The 24,658-nt window shown below is 55.6% G+C and overlaps 12 protein-coding genes across 12 annotated transcripts; 5 read left to right on the plus strand and 7 right to left on the minus strand.

Moving 5' to 3' along the window:
- Positions 1-98: 98 nt before the first annotated feature.
- On the minus strand, positions 99-350 carry CTAM01_05173 (uncharacterized protein; the record flags this gene model as incomplete). Its single annotated transcript, XM_060521203.1, has 1 exon — positions 99-350. The coding sequence occupies one exon, from the start codon at positions 348-350 to the stop codon at positions 99-101; it is 252 nt and encodes an 83-aa protein (XP_060384009.1).
- A 2,306-nt stretch (positions 351-2,656) lies between these two features.
- Positions 2,657-3,445, plus strand: CTAM01_05174 (uncharacterized protein; the record flags this gene model as incomplete). Its single annotated transcript, XM_060521204.1, has 1 exon — positions 2,657-3,445. One exon carries the CDS (start codon positions 2,657-2,659, stop codon positions 3,443-3,445), a length of 789 nt encoding a protein of 262 aa, XP_060384010.1.
- Positions 3,446-3,984: 539 nt separating this feature from the next.
- Positions 3,985-4,820, minus strand: CTAM01_05175 (60S ribosomal protein L38; the record flags this gene model as incomplete). Its single annotated transcript, XM_060521205.1, has 4 exons — positions 3,985-4,040; positions 4,211-4,339; positions 4,486-4,519; positions 4,599-4,820. 4 exons carry the CDS (start codon positions 4,818-4,820, stop codon positions 3,985-3,987), a joined length of 441 nt encoding a protein of 146 aa, XP_060384011.1.
- A 454-nt stretch (positions 4,821-5,274) lies between these two features.
- On the plus strand, positions 5,275-5,698 carry CTAM01_05176 (uncharacterized protein; the record flags this gene model as incomplete). Its single annotated transcript, XM_060521206.1, has 4 exons — positions 5,275-5,310; positions 5,365-5,377; positions 5,430-5,560; positions 5,615-5,698. 4 exons carry the CDS (start codon positions 5,275-5,277, stop codon positions 5,696-5,698), a joined length of 264 nt encoding a protein of 87 aa, XP_060384012.1.
- A 188-nt stretch (positions 5,699-5,886) lies between these two features.
- Positions 5,887-7,498, minus strand: CTAM01_05177 (peptidase family M48; the record flags this gene model as incomplete). The annotated part of the gene is made up of 2 exons (XM_060521207.1): positions 5,887-6,306; positions 6,356-7,498. Coding segments are annotated over 2 exons (1,563 nt in total), but the record flags the coding sequence as incomplete, so codon positions are not given.
- Positions 7,499-7,780: 282 nt separating this feature from the next.
- Positions 7,781-8,247, plus strand: CTAM01_05178 (ribosomal protein L34; the record flags this gene model as incomplete). The annotated part of the gene is made up of 2 exons (XM_060521208.1): positions 7,781-7,875; positions 7,932-8,247. 2 exons carry the CDS (start codon positions 7,781-7,783, stop codon positions 8,245-8,247), a joined length of 411 nt encoding a protein of 136 aa, XP_060384014.1.
- Positions 8,248-9,421: 1,174 nt separating this feature from the next.
- Positions 9,422-10,830, plus strand: CTAM01_05179 (uncharacterized protein; the record flags this gene model as incomplete). Its single annotated transcript, XM_060521209.1, has 2 exons — positions 9,422-10,197; positions 10,272-10,830. 2 exons carry the CDS (start codon positions 9,422-9,424, stop codon positions 10,828-10,830), a joined length of 1,335 nt encoding a protein of 444 aa, XP_060384015.1.
- Positions 10,831-11,106: 276 nt separating this feature from the next.
- On the minus strand, positions 11,107-13,994 carry CTAM01_05180 (glycosyl hydrolase family 3 N terminal domain-containing protein; the record flags this gene model as incomplete). The annotated part of the gene is made up of 5 exons (XM_060521210.1): positions 11,107-12,972; positions 13,050-13,108; positions 13,164-13,350; positions 13,424-13,594; positions 13,692-13,994. The coding sequence occupies 5 exons, from the start codon at positions 13,992-13,994 to the stop codon at positions 11,107-11,109; spliced, it is 2,586 nt and encodes an 861-aa protein (XP_060384016.1).
- Positions 13,995-14,625: 631 nt separating this feature from the next.
- Positions 14,626-14,859, minus strand: CTAM01_05181 (uncharacterized protein; the record flags this gene model as incomplete). The annotated part of the gene is made up of 1 exon (XM_060521211.1): positions 14,626-14,859. One exon carries the CDS (start codon positions 14,857-14,859, stop codon positions 14,626-14,628), a length of 234 nt encoding a protein of 77 aa, XP_060384017.1.
- A 344-nt stretch (positions 14,860-15,203) lies between these two features.
- CTAM01_05182 (uncharacterized protein) lies at positions 15,204-15,566 on the minus strand (the record flags this gene model as incomplete). Its single annotated transcript, XM_060521212.1, has 1 exon — positions 15,204-15,566. A coding segment is annotated over one exon (363 nt), but the record flags the coding sequence as incomplete, so codon positions are not given.
- Positions 15,567-17,587: 2,021 nt separating this feature from the next.
- CTAM01_05183 (lipase) lies at positions 17,588-18,723 on the plus strand (the record flags this gene model as incomplete). The annotated part of the gene is made up of 3 exons (XM_060521213.1): positions 17,588-17,737; positions 17,792-17,907; positions 17,970-18,723. 3 exons carry the CDS (start codon positions 17,588-17,590, stop codon positions 18,721-18,723), a joined length of 1,020 nt encoding a protein of 339 aa, XP_060384019.1.
- A 1,170-nt stretch (positions 18,724-19,893) lies between these two features.
- On the minus strand, positions 19,894-23,188 carry CTAM01_05184 (SNF2 family domain-containing protein; the record flags this gene model as incomplete). The annotated part of the gene is made up of 3 exons (XM_060521214.1): positions 19,894-20,122; positions 20,178-23,025; positions 23,125-23,188. 3 exons carry the CDS (start codon positions 23,186-23,188, stop codon positions 19,894-19,896), a joined length of 3,141 nt encoding a protein of 1,046 aa, XP_060384020.1.
- Between the last annotated feature and the right edge of the window lie 1,470 nt (positions 23,189-24,658).

Here is a 24,658-nt window from a genome sequence, read left to right on the forward strand (position 1 = left end):
CACATGGTAAGGTAAGGGCTATGCTGCTGGAGTGCGTGATGGTTAGGTTTCTGACGATGATGCCTGGCAGTCATTACGCTTACTTGTCATCAATAATGTTACCTGGGGTCCAACACAACACAGTCAGGGAATATGCCATCGAATGGCCTATACTTGGTACCTTGCTTTCTCGCAGCACCTCGCCGTGCCAACATGACGGCGGTGCTCCTCCATTGGCTCACTCTCTCGTCTATCCCCTGATGACTGAACATGTTCCCGGCCTGGTGGGCAGTTTCCCGGCAAGCACCCGATTGCCTTGACAGGGGTTGCTGCAGGTGGAATCCGTGGAACGCTGGAAGGAGGGCGGCCATCAATGGCGACCTGCTTCTCACCTTGCACTAGCTCTGTCACCTGTGGTACTTGTGGTACTTGTGGTACTTCGTCGATGACACCTCAAGCTCCCTTCCATGGGCACTTCTTACCACCAGGATACATTCTGTCTCCTGCACAGCCCTGATGGTGGGGGACACGACTTGAACACACCAAGTTGGGAACAGCAGCCTTTGACAGCGCCACATCCAACGCCCGGCTGCTCGAGACTGTCGTTTCGCATGCGAAGCTGACAGCTCGGAGCTCTTGAGCTGCTACCTCACTGGTTCTAAACCGCAGCTGAATCGAACTTCCTTTCAAGGCTTCGATTCGATGCTGACCGGCTGCATGGTACCTCTATTGCCCATAAATGTATGGAGTACGGAGTATCAACTATGTCTTCCATCAAAAGCGATGCCGAAGCAACAAGCCTTGCGGTTCAACACCAGCAGTCGCCAACAGCACCACACGCAAATCAGGCTTGCAGACGACAGCTATGGGCGTCTCCAAGCCACCGCCGAGAAGCTTTGAGTTGCGGCGTGGCTGGGACATTACGACGGCAGAATAGCCCAGAAGTGCCAGACCATTCGACGACGACCCCTAAATCGCCAATCATGTCGCCATCATGGCGATCGAGCGTCGTTTCGTCTGATGCCTCTACTCGTTCGTGGTAGGGGCTGTGGTAGCACCGATCTGCTCAAAGGGCGTCCGCATAGGCAGTTCACCCCGGCCAAGAGCCTCCGGCCAACATGGGCAGTCCGATGCGACCAACACCACCGATCACGGACTCGACATGCGTTGACCCAGCCACGACCAGCCAATAACAAAGAGATTGCATCGTGGATGACACAGAGAAAGAACCAAGACTCGAGGCGGTGAGGTATCACAGCAGTTCCAGTATCGGGGGAAAGGGAGAACAGGCGCCAAGGGCTACGACAACCCGTCAACCAAAGCCCTCCTGTCTCTCCAATTTGTGACACCTTCACCGTTTGGCAGCTCCGTGTCTTGGATTGAGAAACGGGCTGCATCGCCGCATCATAACGAAAAGGCTCAGGCAACTGTCTCAATGCCAGCTCTCGTGAGGCTCGTTGGGAAATGCAGCGGCGGCCGTGCCTGGAGCACCGTTTTCCGCCAGACATGGACGCTTACCGGCAGCCAGTGGATGCCGCGAACACGAAGGTTGGCTTATCGATACCTTGCCGTTAGATCCCTCGCCGGGCGTGCCGGGGAGCTCTCAGCTTGACCACCGAGGCGCAGGCTGCGCAGTGCATTTGCGGGTCTGTCTCCTCGCCTGAGGAGACTTGTTGATCGCCCAGCACGATAGGTTGAGACAAGCAAACGCTTGGCAGGAACAGAGGCCGATGATGTTCTCGTCTTGCTAATGGTCCAGGCGCGCAATCTCAATAATCACGGCTACATGTTGCGTTTCCGATAGCATCTACTGAGGAAACACGCCGCTTCAAATGATTTGGCATGGAGCATCGTCAAGCATATCACCCTTAGGCCCATAGACAGCCTCTATTCTGCGATCGTTAGATCTCAGAGATGGCACAGAAACGAGAACTTCAATGCACTTAGATCTAGGTGGACGTTCCGAATTAGCCACGAGATGCCGGCTTAGCCAGTGCCACATCAACGTGCCAGGGGAGCCGACTTTTTCGTATTACAATTTAGCTCAAGTAACGGCTTGCAACCTTGCTTAGAGCTATCAAAGACTTGGGACACAACGGGCAAAAGTATAATCCACGGGGAAATACTGCAACGGCGGGGTAAACGTCCAGCAGAGCCAAAGCATTGAGGGGAAGTTCAAGCTTGCTTGGCCTCTTCAGACGGAAGAACAATGCATATCAGCTTTAGGCTGTCACACAATTGAGCCTATCACTAAGCTACCGGCTCCTACACTAACCTAGGACCGTCGTGTCTGTGCCGCTCCTCGCCGGGCGTCAGCGTCACTCGTCCCGCATCGGTATCATCCTGCAGCCTCACTGTCCCGCCAAGTGGACTTCATACTCCATTATCTCCTCGGATGCTCCGATGTTGACTTGAGCGAGTCGAAAACACAAAGACTTTGGCAAGGCCTGAGATTCTTCCCGAGACATCATCTCGAGCAGAGAGGGGCTATCCCTTGTATCTTTATACCCAAAGCTCCAAAGTACCTTTGTACTATCCCCCGGCCCGCACCGAACCCCGCGCGAAGAGCTTCCCGCTGACCCCGCGAACCCCGGAATTGCCGTCTTCAACTTGATATCTCTGTCTGCAGAAGAAAGCGAACTCGCCCTCTCCGTCAAAATCGAACAAGCTCGCAGCGATGGCCGTCACGGAGCTCGCTCTTCTCCAATTCAAGGAGCCCCTCACCGAGGAGGTCAAGGAGCTCATGGACTACTGCCAGACCGTCCAGGACACCTGGGTTCTGCGCCAGAAGCCTGGCCTACCGCCGACCCGGATAGAGCGCGGCACCGCCATTCTCCAGCAGGTCGAGGACCCGACCGTAATACTCCTGGCGGCGCAGTGGGATTCGCCGCAGGCGCATGGGGAGTGGATCGCGTCACCCGAAAACCAGAACGTCATGGCCAAGCTGATGCCACATATTCACATCGAGGGTCCGCGAAGCGTGCTATTCTTTCACATTGACGCGCCCATCTTTACGACGCCTGCATCAGCACCGTCAGAGACGAAGGAGGGGGCTGCAGAAGCGGAGATGGACTCCAAGGGCAAGCAGCCGGAAGCGCCGGTACCCGAGGAAGAGAGCAAGGCAGAGGGCAAAAAGAAGGCGCAAGACGAGCCGCCATCCCTCCTGACGGCGCCGGTGCTCAGCGTCGGGCGGTTCGGGGTGAAGTCGGAGAAGAGGGAGGAGTTTGTCAAAAAGTACGCCGAGGCCAAGTGGGTTGTCGAGGAGTCGTCGAAGCCGTTTCCCGTCCGCGGCGGCTGGCGAATTGAGAAAGCCGCCGAGGACCTCGAGGAGTATGTCATGTACTGCGGCTGGGAGACGGTGGAACAGCACAAGGCGATCGCGGAGCACGAGGGGTTCAAGGAATGGGCTGGCATTCAGGAGTTTGTGACGGGGACAGACATTTGGCACTACAAGCGGCTCATGTGAGGGGGCTATGACGGTACGGACGTCGATAGACCAGAGACACGGAGCCTTTGGCGTTTAGATGGTAGACGGCCTCCAAGAGTGTTGCTGGCACTGTCCGGTTTGCAAGAGGACCGTTAGAGAAGAGGGGCACGGGCGGTGGCAGTCTTTTGTGTTCAATGGTTTCTTCGTTGGCGGGAAATGTCTGACTAGCAACAAACGTTGGCACAGTCTCCATCTCATCTCGCAAATTGCCTAGGTGATATTCCTCGACGCCATGTTATGTGGTGACGCAGGTTGCCTTCCCCGTTCCCGTACCATTCAAGGTACAGAACCGAGAGAAAACAAAACACTACGCTTTTCAAAACCTCATTTTCCCCCAATTAGACCGACCGGCCAATAGCCCCACGAAAAAACACAGAACCCAGGTGGGGGAACGAGTCAAAAATTCATTCCATTGACCTCATGACAGGCTATCCGTACTCATGCTTTTATATCCCCATCGAAGCTCAAAGTTTTCCTTTTGACGATTTTTGTTTCGAGACGTTTTTTACGGGAATGCCTTATGCGGAGGACTTGCCCTTGGGGTTCTTCTTGGGGACGTCCTTGATCTGGAGCTCTGCAGGGAAATGGTGGTTAGCGACAGTTTAATCGATTCGTGATTGTCCCCCGTCTGCATTTTCTCCTTTCCGTGTTCCTCAACCGCGTACGAGGCTTTGTTTCCGAAAGGGAAATTCGAGGGGTAGAACTGCGCCGAGGGATGATCTAGAAAGAGGGTTCAAAACGTACGAGGGGGGAGGGACTGCTTGAGCTTCTCGGCCTTGTCGGAGTCCTTGAGGACGAGGGTGTAGAGGTGGCGCTGGCAGCGGACCTTGAACTTGATCTGGGAGTTCTTGGTGCTCTTCTTGATGCGAGCGGCTACGATTGAAGTACACGTTAGAAAATGCTGTTCCTTTTCTGGATCTTTCTCTTGTCCGAGATTCGAAGTTTCTCTTCTCGTCGAAATAGTCGTTCGAGCGTCGGGTGTGTGATAGTGGGAGGAAGGGAATCAGGTCATGGCATACAGGAAGCGTCCTTTCTCCGGGCAATCTCAATGAACTACAGAAGCAGCAATTGTTAGTCAATTTTCTCCCGGTAATATATACAAGAACAATAATTCAACCGCGCTGCAACGTACCTGCTTGATATCACCGATTTCGCGAGGCATCTTGGCGGTATTTTTCGGGGGGGATTGGCGACAACGAAGGGGGTCTTGTCTGGTCGGATTGAGTGGTTGCTGTCGTGAGACTTTCGTGGGCTTTTTTGGATGGAAAATTGATTTTGTGGGATGGACCCCTGTGGCAGCGAAATGCACGGACCAGCTCGAGTACTCGGCCGGGGAGAGAGGGACTCGATGCATCTTGCGAGGTTCGACCTTATCTTATCGGGGCGGGCTGGAACAGGTCGCCTGTCCGGGGGGTCTGTCACCGACCACACCGAGGAGCGGAGTCGGGTCCCGTCGGGTCCCACGGATTTCCAGGTTCCTCCACAGCCACAGGCAGCAGCACCACACCATTACAGATGGGACGTCACTGTGGCACGCGTCACACGCCCCGAAAGCTCTCGGGGTAGACGTGGCGCTGGACCAGACCCTCGGCCTGTACCTTTCCTTGCGCATGGGTTGACGACGCTTCAACTCAAACCAGTCTATAAACGAACACGTCGCATAACACGTTACCAAAGGTGTCCTCTGAGCTTTTCGCATACCTTATAATCGGTGCTCTTTCTGCTCCTATTCGCCGCGTTGAAAACCTGAGGTTCTGGCCATTAGTTGCACAAGACATACTGTCACTGCACCGCCACATCTACACACGATGCCTACACCACTCGACAATGCCATGAGATCCAGGGTCCGTACCTTATCACAATGATTGCATCTAGTTGCTCTGCTAATACTTTCTTAGAATGCCGTACTCGGTAAAGCAACATATAATCGCGCACAAAGACCTAAGTGCTGACCATGCACTAGCATTCGGCGGCTTGGTCACAGCCGTAGCCGTATGGGCCATCTACGGCGGCGACATGTTCCCCGCGGGGCCGGATCCCACAGGCAACCCCGAGGACTGGACCAGAGAGGAGATGAGGAGGTGGCTTGCGGCGGTATTTACAGCTCTCTTCTCCGTCTCCGTCATTGTGTACTTACATGTAACATAGCGAAACCTGTTTCCGCAGGACAACGACACGAGAGAGGAGCTATTGGCACGCGTGCTGGCCAACATGAGAGCTCCGAGGCGATGAGCTGGTGGGACGGAAACTTGTAGTTTGCTTTCACTGCGTAAAACGATTTATTCCATTCGCTTTCTTGACCCGACGAGTCACCTGCCGGTTCGTTGGGTGACCTAGTAGTAATACAAATATGTCTGCGGAGTGTGAACCCCGAAAATGCTCTTGAAAGACGCAAGCACTCTATTCAGCTAACTTCCCCTTTACACCTCGTCTCTTCCAGAGGTCTTGCCCACGGTGGGCTCCTCCGATGTGACCTTGCCCGTAGACTTCCAGTTGAGCGCATTGAGGCGCTCCGACAGGTGCGGGTGGGAGAAGTGGTAGGTCGCGTACATCCAGTCGGCGTCCATGGAGCTGAGGTTCTGGATCTGGAGCTTGAGGAGTGATCTAGCCAGCTCAGCAGAGTATCCGAGCTTCTGGGCAAACGCGTCGGCCTGGAACTCGTACTTGCGGCTCAGGATGTTCATGAGCAGCTTGACGACGGTGTCCATGGGGGAGAGCGCATCGGAGAAGAGGATGAAGCCAATGATGATGGGGTGCTCCGTGAGGAAGCCAAAGTCGGCGTACAGGGAGTTGTTGCTGATGAAGACGGAGAAGAGGGCGAAGATGTAGAGGAAGTGGGCCTATCGCTGTTAGTGAATGCTGTTGCGCCGGTGGACTGCAGAGACATACCTGAGAGATGCCAAAGAGGCGCGTGGTGTGGCCGAGACTCCAGTGACCAAGCTCGTGAGCCAGAACGGCAACAACCTCCTGCGTCTCGCTCTTCTCAATGAGGGTGTCGTAGATGACAATGTGCTTCTTCCAGGGAAGACCGAAAAAGTAGGCGTTGCTGTGGGCGCTGCGCTTGCTTCCGTCAATCACATAGAGTTCGTGGAGGGGGAAGTTCAGGCTCTTGGCAAGGCTCTCAACGCCGTTCTTCAGTTCACCCTCTTCCAAAGGCGACAGCTTGTTGAATAGAGGCAGGATGGCGACCGGGTAGATTGTGATCATGAAGACTTGGAGACCAGCGGCGAAGGCCCAGAGGTAGAAGAAAAACTGGTTGCCCGTCTTCTTGACAATGGAGAGGAAGCCGGCAAGGATCGGGGGAGCGAGGACAAAGGCGAGGAGCTGAGACTTGATCATGTCGGTGATGAAGAGCTTGGGCGTCTGCTTGTTGAAGCCAAACTTCTCCTCCAGCACAAAGGTCTGGTAGATGGAGCTAGGCAGCGAGAGGACCTGCTGGATCATGATGAAGGCGAGGACGAAGACGATGGACTGAGATATCTCGCCGGTGAAGCGCGCCGGCGCGAACTTCAGCAACAGGTGACCGGACCATGACCAGAGCTTGGGGAGGACGTCGAACTGGATAAAGGCAATGTTCTGGATCTGACCCCAGAGACCGCTGATGAAACCGAATTCCGCTTTGGCGCGACCGTAAGCCTGAGACTTGTCGAAAACTTCCTGGGAGACTTCCTGTTCGAGAACCTTGGGGGGCTTGGTGTTTTTGAGGACCTGGTACTGGCGGAGCGAGAGGAAGCTCTCAAAGACGAACTGGCCGACCGAGAAGCCGAGGATGAGGCGCTTCCACGGGAAGAGGGGTCGGTCCAAGAACCGCGCGAGGCGTTGAAGGAAATCCATGTTGGCCTCTCTTTGCTTTTCTTCGGATTCCGGAGGGGTTGCAAAGGAGGGACAAGAATGGAATATATGGGATTGGAGATGAAAAGAAGCAGGCTCCGGACCTTGTCGCAAGCTGGGTCTGACAGCTCGTGCTTGGGTACGGAGTATTGTTAGCTCAGGCAAGCTGTCCACAGTGAGCCGGCGAATGGGACCAAGTGGGGGCGGGCTGGTGCGGTTCGGGGCCTGCGGCTGCCGGCAGGGTCGATCATTGGCTGCGAGGACTCCAGCTTACCCCAACTTTAATTGGCTGAAACACCCGCCTCATGCAATGTCTTGCGTGCAGACGAAAGCCCCGTCCGAACGGTGGAACCCCGTTTGATGCATGAGCGACGGGAACTGCCGTTGGATTGCAGGAAAGTCTTCCCGCAAAATCTCGAAGCTGTCGATAGTGTCACTTTGAGCTCCACGCCGCTCGACGACAACCATACAATTGCCGCCAAGATGATGCGCCAATCCATCACAGGCCTGACGAGAGCTGTTCTCGCCCGTCCGGCTACCCAGTTGGTGCGCGTCGTCATTCAATCGACATCACAAAGGTGTGCCTCAACCCCTTAGCAGTAGAGGTGAAGATAGTAACTAACCGGCACCATAGGACGTTCTCCTCCCTCCCCTCGCTGCGTCCGTCCATCACACCTCTCACATCCGCCTTCCGCCGGCCGAATGCCACGCCGTTCACTCCCTCGACCGTCGATGGCGCCGTTGCCGACTTGGTCCCCACGAGCGCCATCACCGAGCACCCTGCTCTGGGCGCCATGCAGCTCCGCTGCGGTCCTCGCAACACCATGAACCGCAACACCCGCCTGATCCAGAAGCGCAGACACGGCTTCGTTTCCCGCATGAAGACCAAGGACGGACGCAAGATCATTGCACGGAGGCGCCAGAAGGGCCGCACGAAGCTCGGCGTTTGAATGTAACGTGGGAGGATAGAGCTACGGAGAACCGTGGAAAGGACCGGACGACATTGCTGCAGATGAGGAGAGAAGGGCACGATTGTCCCAGACAGAGTTCTCAGGGATGGTGTGGCCAAGGTTGGGCATGGCCTAAGCCGGATTGAAGCAAGACTCCAACATTAGAGCCTCCGCGAGAGGTAGTGTTCAATATGTATCAATATGAAGCCAATGTATAACAACTCAACCAGTGGGTTTCAGGGAATTCGTTGAATTCTGCGGAAACAGCTAGCAGGGCTCGTGAGGCTGCTCGCTAGCCGTTGACATTTTCGGCATTGCGCAGGCCGCTGCACCCAATGGTCATTTTACGCATCTGTCTGCAAGGTTCGGGTCGAGACAGTGCTTCTCTGTGCCGAGAGTGAAGAGGTCATGTTCCTGGCCATGAGGCGCCCTTAGTCGCAGTCTCTTGGCCACGGCGGACGAGTATCAAGCACTGAGAAGCCATCAACGTAGCAAGACATTCTGTTCGGTCATCCTCGAATAGGCCCTGGCAAGTTCCATGACATATATCATTCTCTTGAAATTGCTAGCATCTGTTCAAAGCCGTTATGTCGTGCCCGCATCCTTTCCAACTGTACCCCTGCAGGGCTTAAAGGGAAGAAGCGGCCAGCAGCCTTGATCATCGGCAGCCCCTATCGTAATCCCGAAGCAAGCCGGACTTTTTCCCGCACAGCTGGCAATGTTATGATGCTTCTCAGACCTGCTTATCAGATATGGAAGACCTTTTGATCTTCCTGGACCTCAGCTGTACTCCGGACAGCATAGACAGTACAAAAAGAAAAGAAACGGTATCTCGATCTGTCCGGGTGTCACATGATTCGACGCGTCCAGGGATGGAGGGTTCCACGGCCCAGATCAACATTCGTCATAATTGGGCAAGCTCAAACGCGTTCTGCGCGCGTCGTCAGATGGAAACGCAAAGAACTCATAGCTCTGCAACTTTTTAACTTTCGATGGTACCATCCATCAGTGGCTCTACCTCACATGGAAGTCCTACGGTTCTCAAAAAGAAAACGGCTCCCCGTTCATAGTGCCATAGTTGAAGCTCTCTTGTTTCTTGTTTCCCACCTAGTGAAATAGCTATTCCCTGTGAGACTCACTTACACATTCATCCGTGCCCCAAGACAACCCCATAATGCCTCCTAAAAGACGCTCAACCGGAGCGGCGTCCGGTGCCAGTAAGAAGGCCAAGACGACGGCTCCCGAGGCCGAGGCCTCTTCACGTACACCCGCAGCTACCCCTGCTGATGACGACCGCGGTAAGAATCGCTGGCCAGCCAAGAATACTCGCTGGTCGGCGGTCTCGGCGTCGCGTAACGCCGATGAGGACTACAAAAAGGCTTGCGAGGAGGTTGCCTATGCCTTTGAGTACGTAGTCCGGTGTCCCTTTGGCACCAGGCATGGTGATGACGAGGAAGACGACGAGGATGACGAGGACGAAGAGGAGGACGAAGAAGAAGAGGAGAGGGAAGAGCCTCAAGCCAAGGGCAAGGGCAAGGCCAAGTCCAAAGTAGCCGACAAGAAGAAGGCCACCGCACAAGGCAAAGACAAAGACGAGCAGCAGCACCTCGCCTACGTCGAGCTCGAGAAGAAGAAGCCCAACCAGAAATGCGACGGCGGCAAGACGTGCGTCTGCGACAAGCCGGCGGCCGAGCACCCGGACGCGCCCTACGTGATCACACACGCCGGCTTCCGCAAGCTCATGAGCCAGCAGATTCATTGCCAGGTCCGCGACCCGGACAGCTTCCGCATGTACACGTACAACGACCACATAGCCTACGGCGTGCTGCAGGTGCTGCAGAACCTCGTCCTCGACTACGAGGAGGCGAAAGGGAACTGGCGGGAGCAGTGGGTTATCTGCGAGGCGCTGTGCCCGTTTGTTTGGTACCTGAATGGTGGTGACTTTGCCATGTAAGTTCAAGAGTCACGTTGTACTTCCTTCATTCCTCCTTGCTAGCACGTGGTACTGATACGATGAAATCCAGGGCCGACGACGGCGACTTCGTCGACGAAACAGCAAAACTCATCGGCAACCTCTTCCTCACAACCCTCGCCCGCCTCGAGCGCGAGGGCGTCCTGACCGCGGACTCGGAAGTAAAAGACCTGGGCTGCGTCATGGCCGGCATGCTCAAAGTCGCCTCCGCCTTACGCGGCTTCGACCTCTTGCAAGACGAGACAGTCCACAAAAAGTCCAAGAAGCGTCCTTTCCCCTTTACGGCGGAGAAATTCGACAGCTACGTTGCAGCGTACGCCAAGAAGCACGGCATCACGCTCAAGGGCGTCCCGGGGCTGAAGGCTCTCATTGAGGGTCTCGATAACGAGGAGGAGGAGCTGCCTACGGCCGAGGAACACGGCGAGGACCCCTGGGGGTGGGCGGATGCGCTGGCGTCGTATAAGAAGGGGAGGAAGATTGGCGGGGATGATTTGGATATCACGTCGTGGACGCCTGCGAAGCGGAAGCAGCATGCTTTTAACAAGAAGGATCCGCTTGGGAAGAAGGAGATTGACGCTATCAAGAATGGTATGGTTATGATGCTGGGTTAAGAGTTGGGGTTGATGACTTGTGTTGGATCAGGCGCAGGTTTGGGAGCTGCTTTTGTGATTGTAGTCTTGAGAGATACCACCCTTGTATTATTAAATTGGAACTGCTGAGATCAAATCCGAAAGTTTGACTATTTGACGACAGTTCCCATTGACGCCGCTCTTTCTACGGGAAACTCGATCCTAACGTTCTGGCCACTATCGGCTGACAACAATCAACCAACCCTACCGCAAGAGTTTGAAGGAGAGTTCAGAAGATCAACTGCACAAAAGAACAAATCAAACAGGGCTAGCCAGTCCAGCCTCACACGTCTTGGTATCCGTATAACAAGCCAAGAACAACTTGTCACTCGCCTCCCCGATCCAGATCTTATACCGCCCGGTAGGATTCGGCACAACCCAGTTCTGGCTGACCACATCCCACACGCTCAAATCCCGCCTCGTCAGCTGCAGCGTCACGGTAGCACTCTCCCCCGGCGCCAGGCTCTTCGTCTTGACAAAGTCGCGCAGCTGGATCACCGGCGTCTCGGGCCCGCCGCCGGGGAACTGCACGTACGCCTGCGCTGACGCTTTACCCGAGTACTTACTGCCCGTGTTGGTCACTTTCACCGACACGGAAAAGACAACGTCAAAGAGAGCGGGGTTGCCGCCCTGCGCGCCGCCGGCTGGAGGGCCCGGTTTCTGCACGGTGCTGTACCCCTCCGGGTAGGGATACGTCTCCGTCTTGGAGGCGGCGACGGCGTCCTTGGCCTCGGACTCGGTGCACCAGGAGTAGATATACCGGAAGATCTTGTTGAAGCCGGACGGCGCGACGCCCTCGGTCCAGTCGGGGATTGGCGCGGTGTACGTTAGGATCCCTTGCTTCGCGGGGCGGGTCGGCGGGGACGCGGTGAGCGCCGTCGCGGAGCTGATGGTCGCGCCGGTATAGGAGAAGGCGGTATAGCTCAGCCCGTGACCAAAGGCGAAGCGCGGCTTGATACCGTTCTTGTTGAGGTAGCGGTAGTCGATGTACAGGCCCTCGGAATAGGTGTCCTGGGGCTGGCCGAGGGAGCCGCCGACGAGCTGGGTCACGGAGTCTGGGAGGTCGGATTCCTTCTTGGTCATGCTGTAGGGGAGGTGGCCTGAGGGGGAGGCCGCGCCAAAGACGATGTTGGCGAGGGACTCACCTGCCTCCTGGCCGGGGAGGTGGGCAACCAGGACGGACTTGACGCTGGGAAGATCGATCCATGAGTCGACGACGATTGGTCCGACAGAGTGTATGACGACCACGACGTTTGAATACTTTGCGGCAGCGTCCTGGACCAACTTGTTGCCGTTGTGCCAGGCGTCGAGACCAGACGAGCTGCGGTCGCCGTTGTTACCCTCTACGACATACTGATTCTCCCCAGAGTCCGAGGTGATGAAAACGAAAGCAACATCGTCTGCTGTTGGAGCCGGCACGGAAGGAAAGGAGTCGGTGTTATAGAACGTCACGTTGCTGGCTCTCTTCTTGAACGCGGTGATGGGATCGTCGAGGTAGACGTAGTCAACCGTCCCCGAGCCCCAGCCGATGCCGAGCAGGCCCTTGTTGCAGGATCGATCGGCACAAGCGTTGGGGCCGTCTGGGTTCGTGATGGCATCGGTGCCAAAGACCTTGATCGAAGCCGACGTGGCAATAGGCAGAAGGCTGCCGTTGTTCTTGAGCAGGGTGATGGCCTCCTGCGCGACCTGCCTGGCGACGAGGTAGTGGTCCGCCTGCACCTGGACCATCTCGTTGATGACGCCGCTGGGGGAGAAGGGGATGGCTCCCGGGTAGAGATCTCCCACCCTGTTGCGGGTACCCGTGGCGAAGTTGAGCGCGGGGAAGCCCGAGTCCTGGCCCATCTGGTACCAGCTCGCCAGTACTCTGGTGGCCATGTCGTTGATGCGATCCACGGGGACGGATCCGTTCAGCACCGCCCTGGTGAGATCGTACATCCAGTAGCTGTAGCCCGTCAGGGGAACTTGCTGGTCGCCGGGGGCGTTGAAGTCCAGGCCCGCGAGGGCGCTGCCTACGCCGGACATGTGGGAAAGCCAGTCGCTCATGACGAAGCCTTGGAAGCCGAGCTCGTCTTTCAGAATGCCATTGATGAGATAGCTGTTCTGGCTGCATGCCGAGCCGTTGACCTGGATTCCGTTAGTTCAAGTTTTAATGATGTGTACGGAATACTTGCCGCATTGTAGGCCGTCATCACGGATCCTACACCTGCGTGTACGCCATCTGCAAAGGGCCACAGGTAGAGTTCATGGAGTGTTCGGTCATCTGTCGTTGTTAGTCAAGAGACCAAGCACTGTTTCTCCCTCTGTCGGTAACCAACCAATGTTGGAGCTATAACCCTGCTGTAGAGGGTTATACATGCGATACATCTCCTGCTCGTTGCCGATGAGGTGCTTGATCGTGGCGATGACGCCCTGCTCCTGGACGCCCTTGATCGTCAGAGCAGCAGCCTTGCCCTGCAGCGCAGGATCGGCCCCGAAGCCCTCCCAATTTCGGCCACCACGGGGCTTTCGATTGGCGTTATGGTTAGCTTGTTCTGGACGACATCATCAGGGGCAGAACATACCCTATGGGACCCACGGCTGGTCCTAGGTAAACGTTGGCGCCTTTGCCTCGGAATTCCTTGCCAATGGCAACACCGCGAGCGTACATCAGGTCCTTGTCAAAGGTGGCACCGGTCGTGATGCCGGACGGGAACACCGTCACGTTGTCGGCTTGACGGAGACCGGTTGCCGAGTCCGCGAGGCATAGCTGGGGGAAACCGACGCGCAAAGCGCTGCCGGAGTTTCCAACGCAGCGGCTTGGTTATGGTTAGCAGGAGTTATACATGTTGTGATGATAAACGCACCCTGTGCATGTCAGTTACGAATTCCACGACATCACTCCACCAAGACTCACCCATGAAGATGCCGGTTCCGGACGTGATGTTGGTCTTTTCAGCCAACGTCATCTTATCAACCACAGCTTTCGCCCTCTTATAACTGTCTGCCCAGTCCGAGGCCCAGCCGCCGTACGGCGCCGGGTAGTAGGGCGCGGCGACATATCCGGCAGGCACATCGGATCTTACTGATATCACGGCGGCGTCGCAGGATGAGATGTGACTAGCGAGGAGGGCTACGACCAGGGACTTGACAGAGAATGTGTTTGCCATGGCGGCGGTCGAATGGTCTCGTTACCGCAAGGCTCTTATAGGCTAGACTCGAACCAATGATACAGGTCACGAGAGAGAGAGAGAGCTACGTCAACACGAGCGGACGAACAGGAGCTACAGAAACTGCGACATCGCGAGCACCGCCATTCACTTATATACTACGCACGGAACATCTAGGATACTGGCGGACCGGTAGCTCTCACTTGTCATTATGACTATACACTCCAATCACGGGCCCTTACAGTCCGCGTGGTATAGAAGGCAAGTGACAACAGACGATCCGCTTGGCAGCTCCGTGGACTCTACTGACCGCAGGGATATGCAGCCATACCTGACAGCTCATGATGCCCTGATAGCTACCAGAAGGGTCCAAGAGCATTAGAAAAAGGCAGATATTGCAACGTATCAAGGTTGTGGGATGCTCCCTTTGGGCAGCTGTGCTGGATTGTTCGGGCCTATGCTTGTCAGATATGAGCGTTAGAGTGGTCGATCGACATGTCGCGTAGACAAAGTATGGTTTGATACGACAGCGCCAGCGATAAGTCAGTGCAAGGCGGGGGAAATACCACCCTTTTCGAGATTCTGTGCTGTAGTCTTTTGGTACAAAGGATCGATTCGGTGTCGAACCGGATTAGCGGCCGAAACCGCCTCGCTTCGGGCGGGAGTTGGTAGGTGGGAACCTGGGACTTGGAGTTAAGCGACGGCATTCGCAAGTCCCCGGGGAACAGTGACAGTTCAGAGTCGGGCTTTCCAGCGAGGGCGTTGAGAGGAGCGGTGGGTATGACAAGATTAAGCCGTGAAGAAGACCCACGCTGGAGGCCCAAAGGGTCGACAAGACGGCGATGATGACCGTAAATGTCGACATGGCCGATCCAAGGTGGCATGCAAAATGGATGTGAAGATCTCCCTTGTTACGTGCAGGGTGGGCGCTTGGTGGGAATTTCTGGCGAGCTGTGAGCGGTCAGCAAACTGTAAAAGGGAAAAATACTGCTCGTCCGGGCTCGGCTCCGACGCGGGGAGAGCTGTCAGTCTGTCAGGTTGTGGCCGGGCGTTGCATTGCGCGCGTGGTTCACTGGCAGGCCACAGATGTCTATTTCCTTGAATAAGTGCATATGCAGCATCGCAAATGGGTGTGTACCATCGGAGTGGTGGTACAAGACGGACCTTGTGATACCCCAAGAGGTCTCTGCCTGGGGTCTGCCACGTCCACTAGATCGAGTCCAGGGCACTGCTGAAATTAGGAAACTCGCAAGCGAAGAGCACCAGGCGGTCGGAAATCCCAAACTCGGTCCAGCGGCGAAGATCGATGGGGCAGGGGTCAGGGGTGACGGAGCGCAGATTTCGGCTCTTGTTCTGCACGGAAAACGGGAATCGACCAAAAGGCAAGGTCGGTGGAAGCGGCACGGCATGAACGGCAATCTTGGGAAGAAAGAAGGTCAAATGTCGGTTCGAGAGATGGCGCAGTGATAGTTGAACGAGATGTGTGGTAGTGTCCGATATGTCGTAGCTGATGGCTGCAACGTCGACTGGTCGTGAGGGGGAGGCATTGAGGATGTATTGGTCCAAGAGACCAGGTCCAAGAGACCAAGTGATGGAGGGCGAGGAAGAGGTCTCGTGGGCGCGGACTCCGGATGACAACCCTTCTTTCTAGAATGTCTCAACCCCGCGTTGCTAGGTCGACATCTGATCATCAGGTACGGGTGGCTCGCTGGGAAGAAGGGACGAATCGACGATGGACCGTTGACCGTTGGCCGTTGATCGTTAGAACTGGGAGGGTGTGGGGAGGTGGATGAAGGAGGGAGAGTCTGCTGTAGTGTAGGCACTAAGGTAGACAGACGTAGAGAGAAGCTGGCAAGGACGGCATCACGGCATGCATGAATGAAGCTGCCGCACACCTATCGTGTAGAGTCTAGAGACAAGAAGGAAGCTGCGAGATTCAGCTCCGAAGCTCCCAAGCTCCCAAGAGGCGGCAGGAAGCAGCATGACATAACGCTGCCGCCGACCCCAAGTCTCCAAGCCTTTTCATCCCACCTCCATCTCACTCTACCGTAATCTAGTGGCTTTGGTGTTGCATCTGCCATCCATCTCAGCTGCATCTTCCCGTCTTTAATCACATCCACATGCTTTTTCTTTGCAAATACTCTTGCCAATAGTCTGTAGGCGTACCTTAATGCCGACAACTATGGGCGTGATGGAACTTGTTCTGCCTGACCGACCTCCATACTCGATTGGGAGGAACGAACCGTGGTACGAGAGCATTCGTCCGCGTGATGCCTCGAGAACGGCTCTCCAGCGTAGAGGGCCGCGTATCACCACACGAGAATCCCGATTTGCTTTTACGTATCTTGGTCTTGGCTTTGGACTTGACTTACGACACTAATCGGAAAATTCAAACTCGCACAAGACCACATTGGCAGCATTTTGTTGAGCTCTTGCGGGCCTCGTCCAGGGACTCGCCCGGGGGCCGGCGGGCTTCTTCCAGCAATCGGCCGACCGCAATTGACCACCAGTTCGTTCGAACAAGGACCATTCGGCCAGCTTCATTAACAACTTGTTCCCGGTGCGGACGCTATTGTTTCGACAGAGCCCAACAGAAGTGGGAATTGCCCAGCTTCACCCCGGCTCGTCGCCGTCCAGGGACCATCCACTCAGTCGTCGTTGTTCAATGAGCGGCAAGCCCACTATGGGGGTGCTTGGCTCACGTGGCGCCAAATGACACCCCAGGATTGCAGAGTTCTTGAGCAGAAACTCTCATTGCTTGTCTCTCAGTCTCTGTCTTTGCACTACGGATACCCAAGGATCGAGATGTCTTTGTCTGACCGCACGGGCGCTTCCTTACCACCTTGACGGTCCATCAACCTCATCACACCCACGTGGATTCTGTTCCTCATGGTTGGACTGATTCAAGACCAATATCACTCGAGGCTTGCTACTAATCGCTCCGAACCGCTGACCTGCCACCAATACTTGGCTATAGCGGCCAGGGCCAGGTCTTGTCCTCTTGTCTGTCTGACGAGGCCACCCAATGGTCAAAGCTGTCTATCTCGCACTGCCGCCCCCCCGGTAGGACCTCTTGAGCTTGGCCCCCTGCTAGATGGAGTATGGAACCGCCTTCTCCAAGAACGCATCTCTTCCATTCGCAACTGGCGCTTCTAGTGCCGATTTCCGCCGCTCTGTGCCTGGCGAGATTGCTCTAACTTGCGGAGGAACTGCCAGAAACCGCAAAGTCTTGCGTATTGTTTGCTTTAGCGTGAGAAGTCTCACCCTGGCTCGCATATCCCCAATATCGAGGGGAGTTGCTTTGCTACCGGCCCCCAACCTCGCCCGAGCCATGAATGCTTGACTTGGAGGCATGGTGGACACTCACCGCAACCCTTACAACGGACCGTTGTCTGGGGTGTACGACTCGATGTCGATCCACTGGCCTCTTTACCCCGGTGCTCCGTTCGTTGCTCTCTTGGTTATGTATAAGACGTTGCGGCAGCGTGGAGGACGATTGCTTGCCTTGTCTCTCTGTTCGTTGTGCCTCACGAGAAAGTCCTCGAGTTCCGTCCCTGTTCCTGTTGTCTTGAGTTGCTTCCTCTACCGTCATCATGTTGGCCAAGCTGTCTCTTCTCCCTTTGCTGTCTGCCGCAGTCTCGGCATCTCCCCTCCTCGATGTCAGAGCCCCGGTGGCTGCTCTCGATGAGAGAGCCGTGACGGTGTCGAGCGCCGACCTGTCCAACTTTGAGTACTACGTTCAGGTAGGACATTGCCCAGACTTCTGACTTGGCCGCGTGCGCTAACATGTTACATAGATGGTGGCAGCAACCTCTTGCAACAGCGAGGCCGCCGCTGGTGCATCAATCACCTGCAGCGCCGATGCTTGCCCTGATGTCACCGCCAACGGAGGAAAGATTGTGGGAACCTTTTCGTAAGTTGACCAGATACTCTTGGCTTTTCACCTTTGACCTGAAGGTAACTAACGTGCTTCAGCGGTCTTGTCTCTGGCCTCCAAGGCTTTGTCGCCACGGATCCCGTGAGAAAGAACATTGTCATTGCCATCCGCGGCTCCAGCAACGTCCGCAACTGGATCACCAACATCCTATTCGGCTTCGACGACTGCGACTTTGTCGACGGCTGCAAGGTCCACACCGGCTTCGCAAACGGCTGGGACGAGATCAAGGACGCCCTTCTGGCCTCCGTCAAGTCCGCAAAGGCCGCCAACCCCAGCTACACCATCGTCGGCACCGGCCACTCCCTCGGCGGCGCCGTCGTGACCATCGCCGCCGCCGACCTCCGCCGCGACGGTTACCCCGTCGACATCTACACCTACGGCAGCCCCCGTGTAGGCAACGCCGCCTTCACCAACTTCGTCACCGCCCAGGCCGGCGCCGAGTACCGCGTCACCCACGTCGACGACCCCGTCCCCCGCCTGCCCCCCATCCTCTTCGGCTACCGCCACACTAGCCCCGAGTACTGGCTGTCCACCGGCAACGCCACCACCGTCGACTACGCCGTCGCCGACATCAAGGTATGCGAGGGCGCCGCCAACACAAAGTGCAACGGCGGCACCTTTGGCCTCGACGTCGACGCCCACCTGTACTACCTCCGCCGTACGGGCGCCTGCAGCACCGACGGCTTCGGCATCAAGGAGAGAGAGGAGGACATCTCGGACGAGGACCTCGCTGCGCGTCTGACGGCCTGGGCCCAGCAGGATATCGAGTACGCCGCGTCACTTGAGGAGTAAGGAGGACGACGGCATGCCGTATACACGAAAGAAAATTAAATGTCATGACCATGTTATGAAGGGCAGGGAAGCGGGCTTCTGGAGTTTTAGGGGAAGCATCATCATCATCATCATCAAAAAGGATACCATCAAGGGATATCCCCAAGCCATTGCGGCCAAAGGAGATATCGTCAAGACTATTCACGTACATAATTAGTATAGTACATAATCCACGCCCAGCGTCAACCTGGGCGTTGAACCACACCACTTCTTTCCTCTGAACAAGCTGTGAAATCAATGACCCTATCTGTGACGGTCAAAAGAGCCGTACCAGCACCGTCAGCACGATTCCACGAGTGGGACGCACCCCGGACGGGTACCGAGTCCGGACACACATAAACCCCCCCATGTCATCGACTGACTCGCAAGTCCCGTCAACTAAAAGACCGCGCGGTACCCGATCGAGCAAAGTTCGTATCCCATATTCCCAAACCGCGTGTTTTCCTTTGTTTCAGTCCCAGCCGTAGTACTAAGAATGGCAACGACGCGTTGGAACGGTTGTGTTACGTATATATTGGCCGCTTGGCATCGCGAACTATGGTACAGGATAGACTTTCCCAGAACGAACCATTCCACTCACCTGAAGCCTGTGGGGATTGAATAACCATTGGGAGTATCTTTCCGGGATTTCCAATACTCCGTACCCTGGTACATAAAGGCCCCTACATAACCCAGCGCCCACGTGCGGAGTTTGCGGATCATGGGCCCATGGGTGCTGACATTGCTGACCGGCCAGTTGATTATACGGCACTATATGGCTCCTCATAGTCACTAGCATTGCGATCAATATTTGCTGATACCTAATTTCTGAATCTATTGTCCAGATGGAGAAACAAAGAACCACCCAGCTGAACGCTGAGAGTATCTACCTAAAGTAATGGGCCACACCCATACACACAAGGTGTTCCATCCGTGAACCACGCCATATTTGTAAATCGAAAAGGGGTATAGGAAGAAGAGAACGACGCACGCCCGACTCCGATGATGGGGGCTGGGTACTACAGTCCCAATGTCCTTGTCCTTTCCGTCTGCCCTGCCTTGTCCTCAACGCCGCCCTGGGGGAAACCACAGAAATCCACTTTTTGCTGGAAAACACAATGATGAAAGAAAGTTTGCAGACGAGCTAAAAGTCTAAGAACCACGGAACAGGAATTGCATATCCTCGGGGCTCAGAGACTCCATGGCCTTGTCGTCCGCGTTGACGGTGGAGTTGATCATGTTGGTCTTCTTCTCCTGAATCAGCACCATGCGGCTCTCGACCGAGTCCTCGATGCAGAGACGGGTAATGGTGCAGGGGCGGGTTTGACCAATGCGGTGGCAACGATCGGCAGACTGCCACTCGGCGGCAGGGTTCCACCAACTGCATGTCATGTTAGCTGGGAACTTGATAGTGAGTATTGAGACATGTAACTTACGGGTCAACGATGAAGACGCGGGACGCCTCGGTGAGGTTGAGCGCGACACCACCGGCCTTGAGAGAGACGAGGAAGCACTCGCACTCCGTCTTGGTCATGAAGTGGTCGATGGACGCCTGGCGCTGCGCGGGGCTCATGCTGCCGTCAAGCATGACGGTGGTGATACCGGCGCGACGAAGACGCCACTCGATGAGCTGCAGCATGGATGAGAACTGTGAAAAGATGATGGACTTGTGCGAAGCATTGTCTGATCGAAGCTTGTGAAGCTCGTGGACGAGAAGCTCAATCTTGGAGGAAGAAGTCCATTCTTCCATCTTGATTCGATTGATAATCGAAGACTTCTTGACATCAGCCTCATTCTGCTCAATCTCGGGCTGCTCCAAGTCGATGGCCAGCGCAATGTGGCAGCGGGGGCAGTCAGGCTCAGCAGAAGACAACAGGTAGCTTCTAGCACACGCGCGGCAAAAGTCGTGCTTGCAGCGGCTCCTGATGGCATCCTCGGCCGGCTCATCGCAAACGCCACACATGAGTGTGTTTTGCCCGCCCTCTCCATGCTTGCGAAGGATCAGATCGGGGTGATCGGCCACCTGGCGCATCTGCATGATGAGACCAAAAATATTGGCGTAGTTGTTGAGCAAGACACCCTGGGCGACGTACGTCTCGAACTTGCGCTGGCCGTTGGTCATGATGCTGTTGGCGAAATCATTCTCCGCTTCACCAAAGAATTGGCGATCAACGTAGATCTCCTTGACGGGGAGTTCCATGGAGTTGGTGTGGTCCTTCTTTAGGCGACGAAGCATGATGCGATCGGTCATCAAGCGGAGCTTCTGGAAGGCTTCGCGGCCCGGTCCAAAGTTGCCAAACTTCTGAATGGGGTTGAGGAGCTCCTGGTTGAATACGGACACGTGTTGCATGCCGGCGTGTCCGCACGAGTGGCAACGGTGATCGTCGTCGAGGTTCCAATCCAGGCCGGCACAGGGGCACTGCTTGCACAAGTACGACGCGAAAGGCGCAACTTGAAGGAAGCGGATCAAGGAGAAGAACTCGCCAATGCGGTTCTGAAGCGGAGTTCCGGTAAGGCACCATCGGTACGAGGTCTTCAGAGCAAAGCAAGCCTTCGCCGTCATGGTAGTACGGGTCTTGATGCTGTGGGCCTCGTCGAGGATGATGCGGTGGAAGTCAACCTGGTGGATCAAGCTCTTCTCCTTGTGTACGCCGTCTGCGCGGGTGAAGCCTTTCTCCTGCTTCCGGTACATGGACTCCAGACTGTTGTACGACATCATGATGATATTGTACTTCTTGAGCTCCTTCAGGGTCATGTTCTTGGCGTTCTTCATAGTACCGTGGTAGACAAAGACCTTGAGGGTGCCGTCCGTGTAGGATTCAATCTCGCTCTTCCACTGCATCAGAGCAACGGGAGGGACCAAGACAAGGGAGGGCTTCTTCTGGGGGTAGTCGGACATGATGAGGGATACCGCCTGGATGGTCTTGCCGAGACCCATCTCGTCACCCAACAGGCCGCCTTTGTAGTCGGTCTTTTCCATCTCAATCATCCAAGAGACGCCCTCGAGCTGGAAGGGCTTGAGCTGACGCGAGATCTGCTGCGGCTGAGCAATCTTATCGGGCCTGAGGGCGGGAGACGCCTCCAAGTCCTGCCACATGGTGAGAAGCTCAGGATGGTTGTTCTCCAACCTGGCGCGTTCAAGCATGCCGCGGCGCTTGGAGCCGCGTTGATAGGCGCGGCGACCCCGGGACTGTGCGGCCACGGCGCTCTGAAGACCGCCGTCACTATCGGCCTCGTCAGATTCCGAGCTGTCAAAGTCGCCGCTATCGAGGCTCGACAAAGCATCGTCATCGTCTTCAGGGAGCCCCTCAGAGGCTGGAGGCAGTGTCGAAGCGGAAGCTCTAGTCCGTCTGACTGGCTGCTTAGCCTTGCCCTTTGCCTTTGCTTTCTTGGGAATCTTGTTGCTATCATCATCCTCAAGTTCAGAAAAGTTGTCCGATAGATCGCTAAGCTCGTCGTCCGTCGAATCTGCGATTCCATCCTCGTTGTCCGACTCAGGGACCACAACCTTTTGCTTCTTGGGGGGTCTACCTCGGCCCCGACCACCAAGCTTGGATCGAGAAACAAGCGGAACATCTTCGGAGTCGGCGTCGCTGTCCTTTACCGTGGCCTTAGCAGCGATAGCAGTCGCACGACGGCTGCGACCAGTGGCAAGCGGGACATCAGACTCATCCATCTCGTACTCCTCTTCCTGGAGACGTCGAGCGAGGGCGGCATCGGACAGGCTGGTGGAGGCAGTCGATTTCTTGTTCTCTTCCTTCTGGAGGCGGCGAGCAACCAGGGCATCGCGGTCGTTATCAGATGGCTCCTCATCCTCTTCATCATCGTCGTCGTAGTAACCACCGCCAACCTTGCGCTTGGCTGGCTGCATGGAATACTGGCTGTGACGCAGAGCACGCTCGTTGAGTCCAGCAGAAGTGGGAAGATGAACCTCGATCTTGGATGCAGACTGAGATCCTTCAATCCTGGGGTTTCTCAAAGCGGCAGGCAGGACAAGAGGGACATAGCCAGACCCAGAGACGGAGGGAGCAGGTGTAGCGACATTGCTGGTAGCAGGGGTGGAGGCTTCACTGGCAGAAGTGAGGTCGGCAGATGCAGCAGCAGACGCAGATGCAGTTGAGGAAGCCGAGTCGTTGGCCAGGGAGGCTCTGCTGGGTCGTCCTCGACCTCTCTTGGCAGTCGGAGGGGCTGAAGTCACAGGTTGAGCCGCAGCTGCAAGGTTACGGCTCGATGCAGATCTAGTGAGACGGCCGGTACCAGCAACCGAGAGAGGGTCAGGGGAGTCTGCGGATGTGTTAGTTATCAATGGTGGTTTGCGCACACAGTCGTCCACGATTTGATGGTGGATGTGCAGGCCGAAATAAAATTAAATCCACGACTTACTGCTTCGAGTGGAGGCCATACTCTCCTTCTGAGCGAGAGAAGGGCGACCACGGCGGCCAGTCATCTTGACGGCGATGATAACCTTTTGGTGCAGCGAGAATGATTTTTTTGCACTTGCAACCTCAATTTTGAGAAAGGAAATTGAAGTTTGTCGGTTTTTTTTTCACACAGAGGTGAAAGTTTGGCGACGGTTGACGTGAGAAGAAAGTTGGGATGGCCGGGACAAAGCTCGGCAAGTGGTGGCGAACAGTCTCAGCTTATCGCCGAAGAAGCTTGGAGACTGTGCACCAAAGGGGTCGATGATTGGGGTATCTCGGTACCTTTTGGTGAGGGAGGGGAAAAGGACGAATTGAAATTGTAGATTGCCCTGAGGTAGAGGCCACACAGTCTGACGGTTGGTGATGTGAAAAAGGGAAAGGGGAAAAAAAAAAAGAGGCAAGTGGTGATGGAGAAGGCCAAGGGAAAAAAGAATTTGGACTTGCCACTGGCGAACTCCTTTTCGGTCAGGCAAAGCTGAGAAGGACCGCCTCACCTCAGACAAGAGAGACGGGGAAGGAGGGGACCTGGGGAGATCAGGGACGCGCCCTTCAATGGCGGGCTCTGTACACGAAGTCACGTGGCCTCTTTGTCAGGGATGAGAAGGCGCCCAGACGCAGGGGCGACTGCCTAAAGCCTGAAGCCAGTCTGGAAATGGGAAGTTTTTTTTGTTAGCTTGGCTGGGGTCACTGGTGCGAACATGAATGTACTGTCGAGATGATGCACACGTTCCTTGATGGTTCGAACTAGCTTATCAAGGCACCTGGCGAAGCGACAGCTCCCCTGGACTGGCTGCGATTTGAAAGGCTACATCCCATGATCCCACTTGGCATACAGAACCATCCTCAGAAATAGTTTCATCTGCCAGGGAAATACATAGCAAGACCGAAATGGCAGCATTGGATGCATAGGCAGATGGCCGATCTCCATGTCCCTGGGGCTCCAGTGTGACGATTCGACTTGGGCGATCGATCTGCTCCCCGACGACTCCGGTACAGTGGCTCTGTGGCTCCTTCCGTTCGAGTTGGCCAAGGTACTCCGTACCCCACGACGGGACTACTGTGGGTCCCCTTCAATTAAACCCCTGCAGCTGCCTACGGATACTTCTACGCAGTAAGCAGCAAGTCTCCTGGGCTGTCACTTGCATCTTTCACACGGTGCATCCTCACCAACACCCTTGATTCCACCCACTGATCTTGAGAGATTGGCAATCACCAGTACAGTGTGCCGCAAACTTCACCCTCCAACACCTGGTCTGGGCGTATCGATCCAGGAACAAGAGGACTCCAGAAGACACTACTTCTTTGTCGCCTCCTTTCAATTTGCCCCCCGAACCAGCGCATCACGGCATTGTCAACAAGTGTGATTTTTGCAGTTTGGTGCCTGCCTTTCTCTCCAACCAAAGGTCTGGACTTGAGCCTATTTCCAACCCATCGACCTACCAGTGGTGTCTATCGTTCCTACCCCTTGGCTAGTCTGTAATTCAGACAACTTTGCC

Source organism: Colletotrichum tamarilloi (assembly GCF_030869305.1).
Source record: "Colletotrichum tamarilloi strain Tom-12 chromosome Unknown Scaffold_13.1, whole genome shotgun sequence".
In the NCBI taxonomy this organism is placed as follows: domain Eukaryota; kingdom Fungi; phylum Ascomycota; class Sordariomycetes; order Glomerellales; family Glomerellaceae; genus Colletotrichum; species Colletotrichum tamarilloi.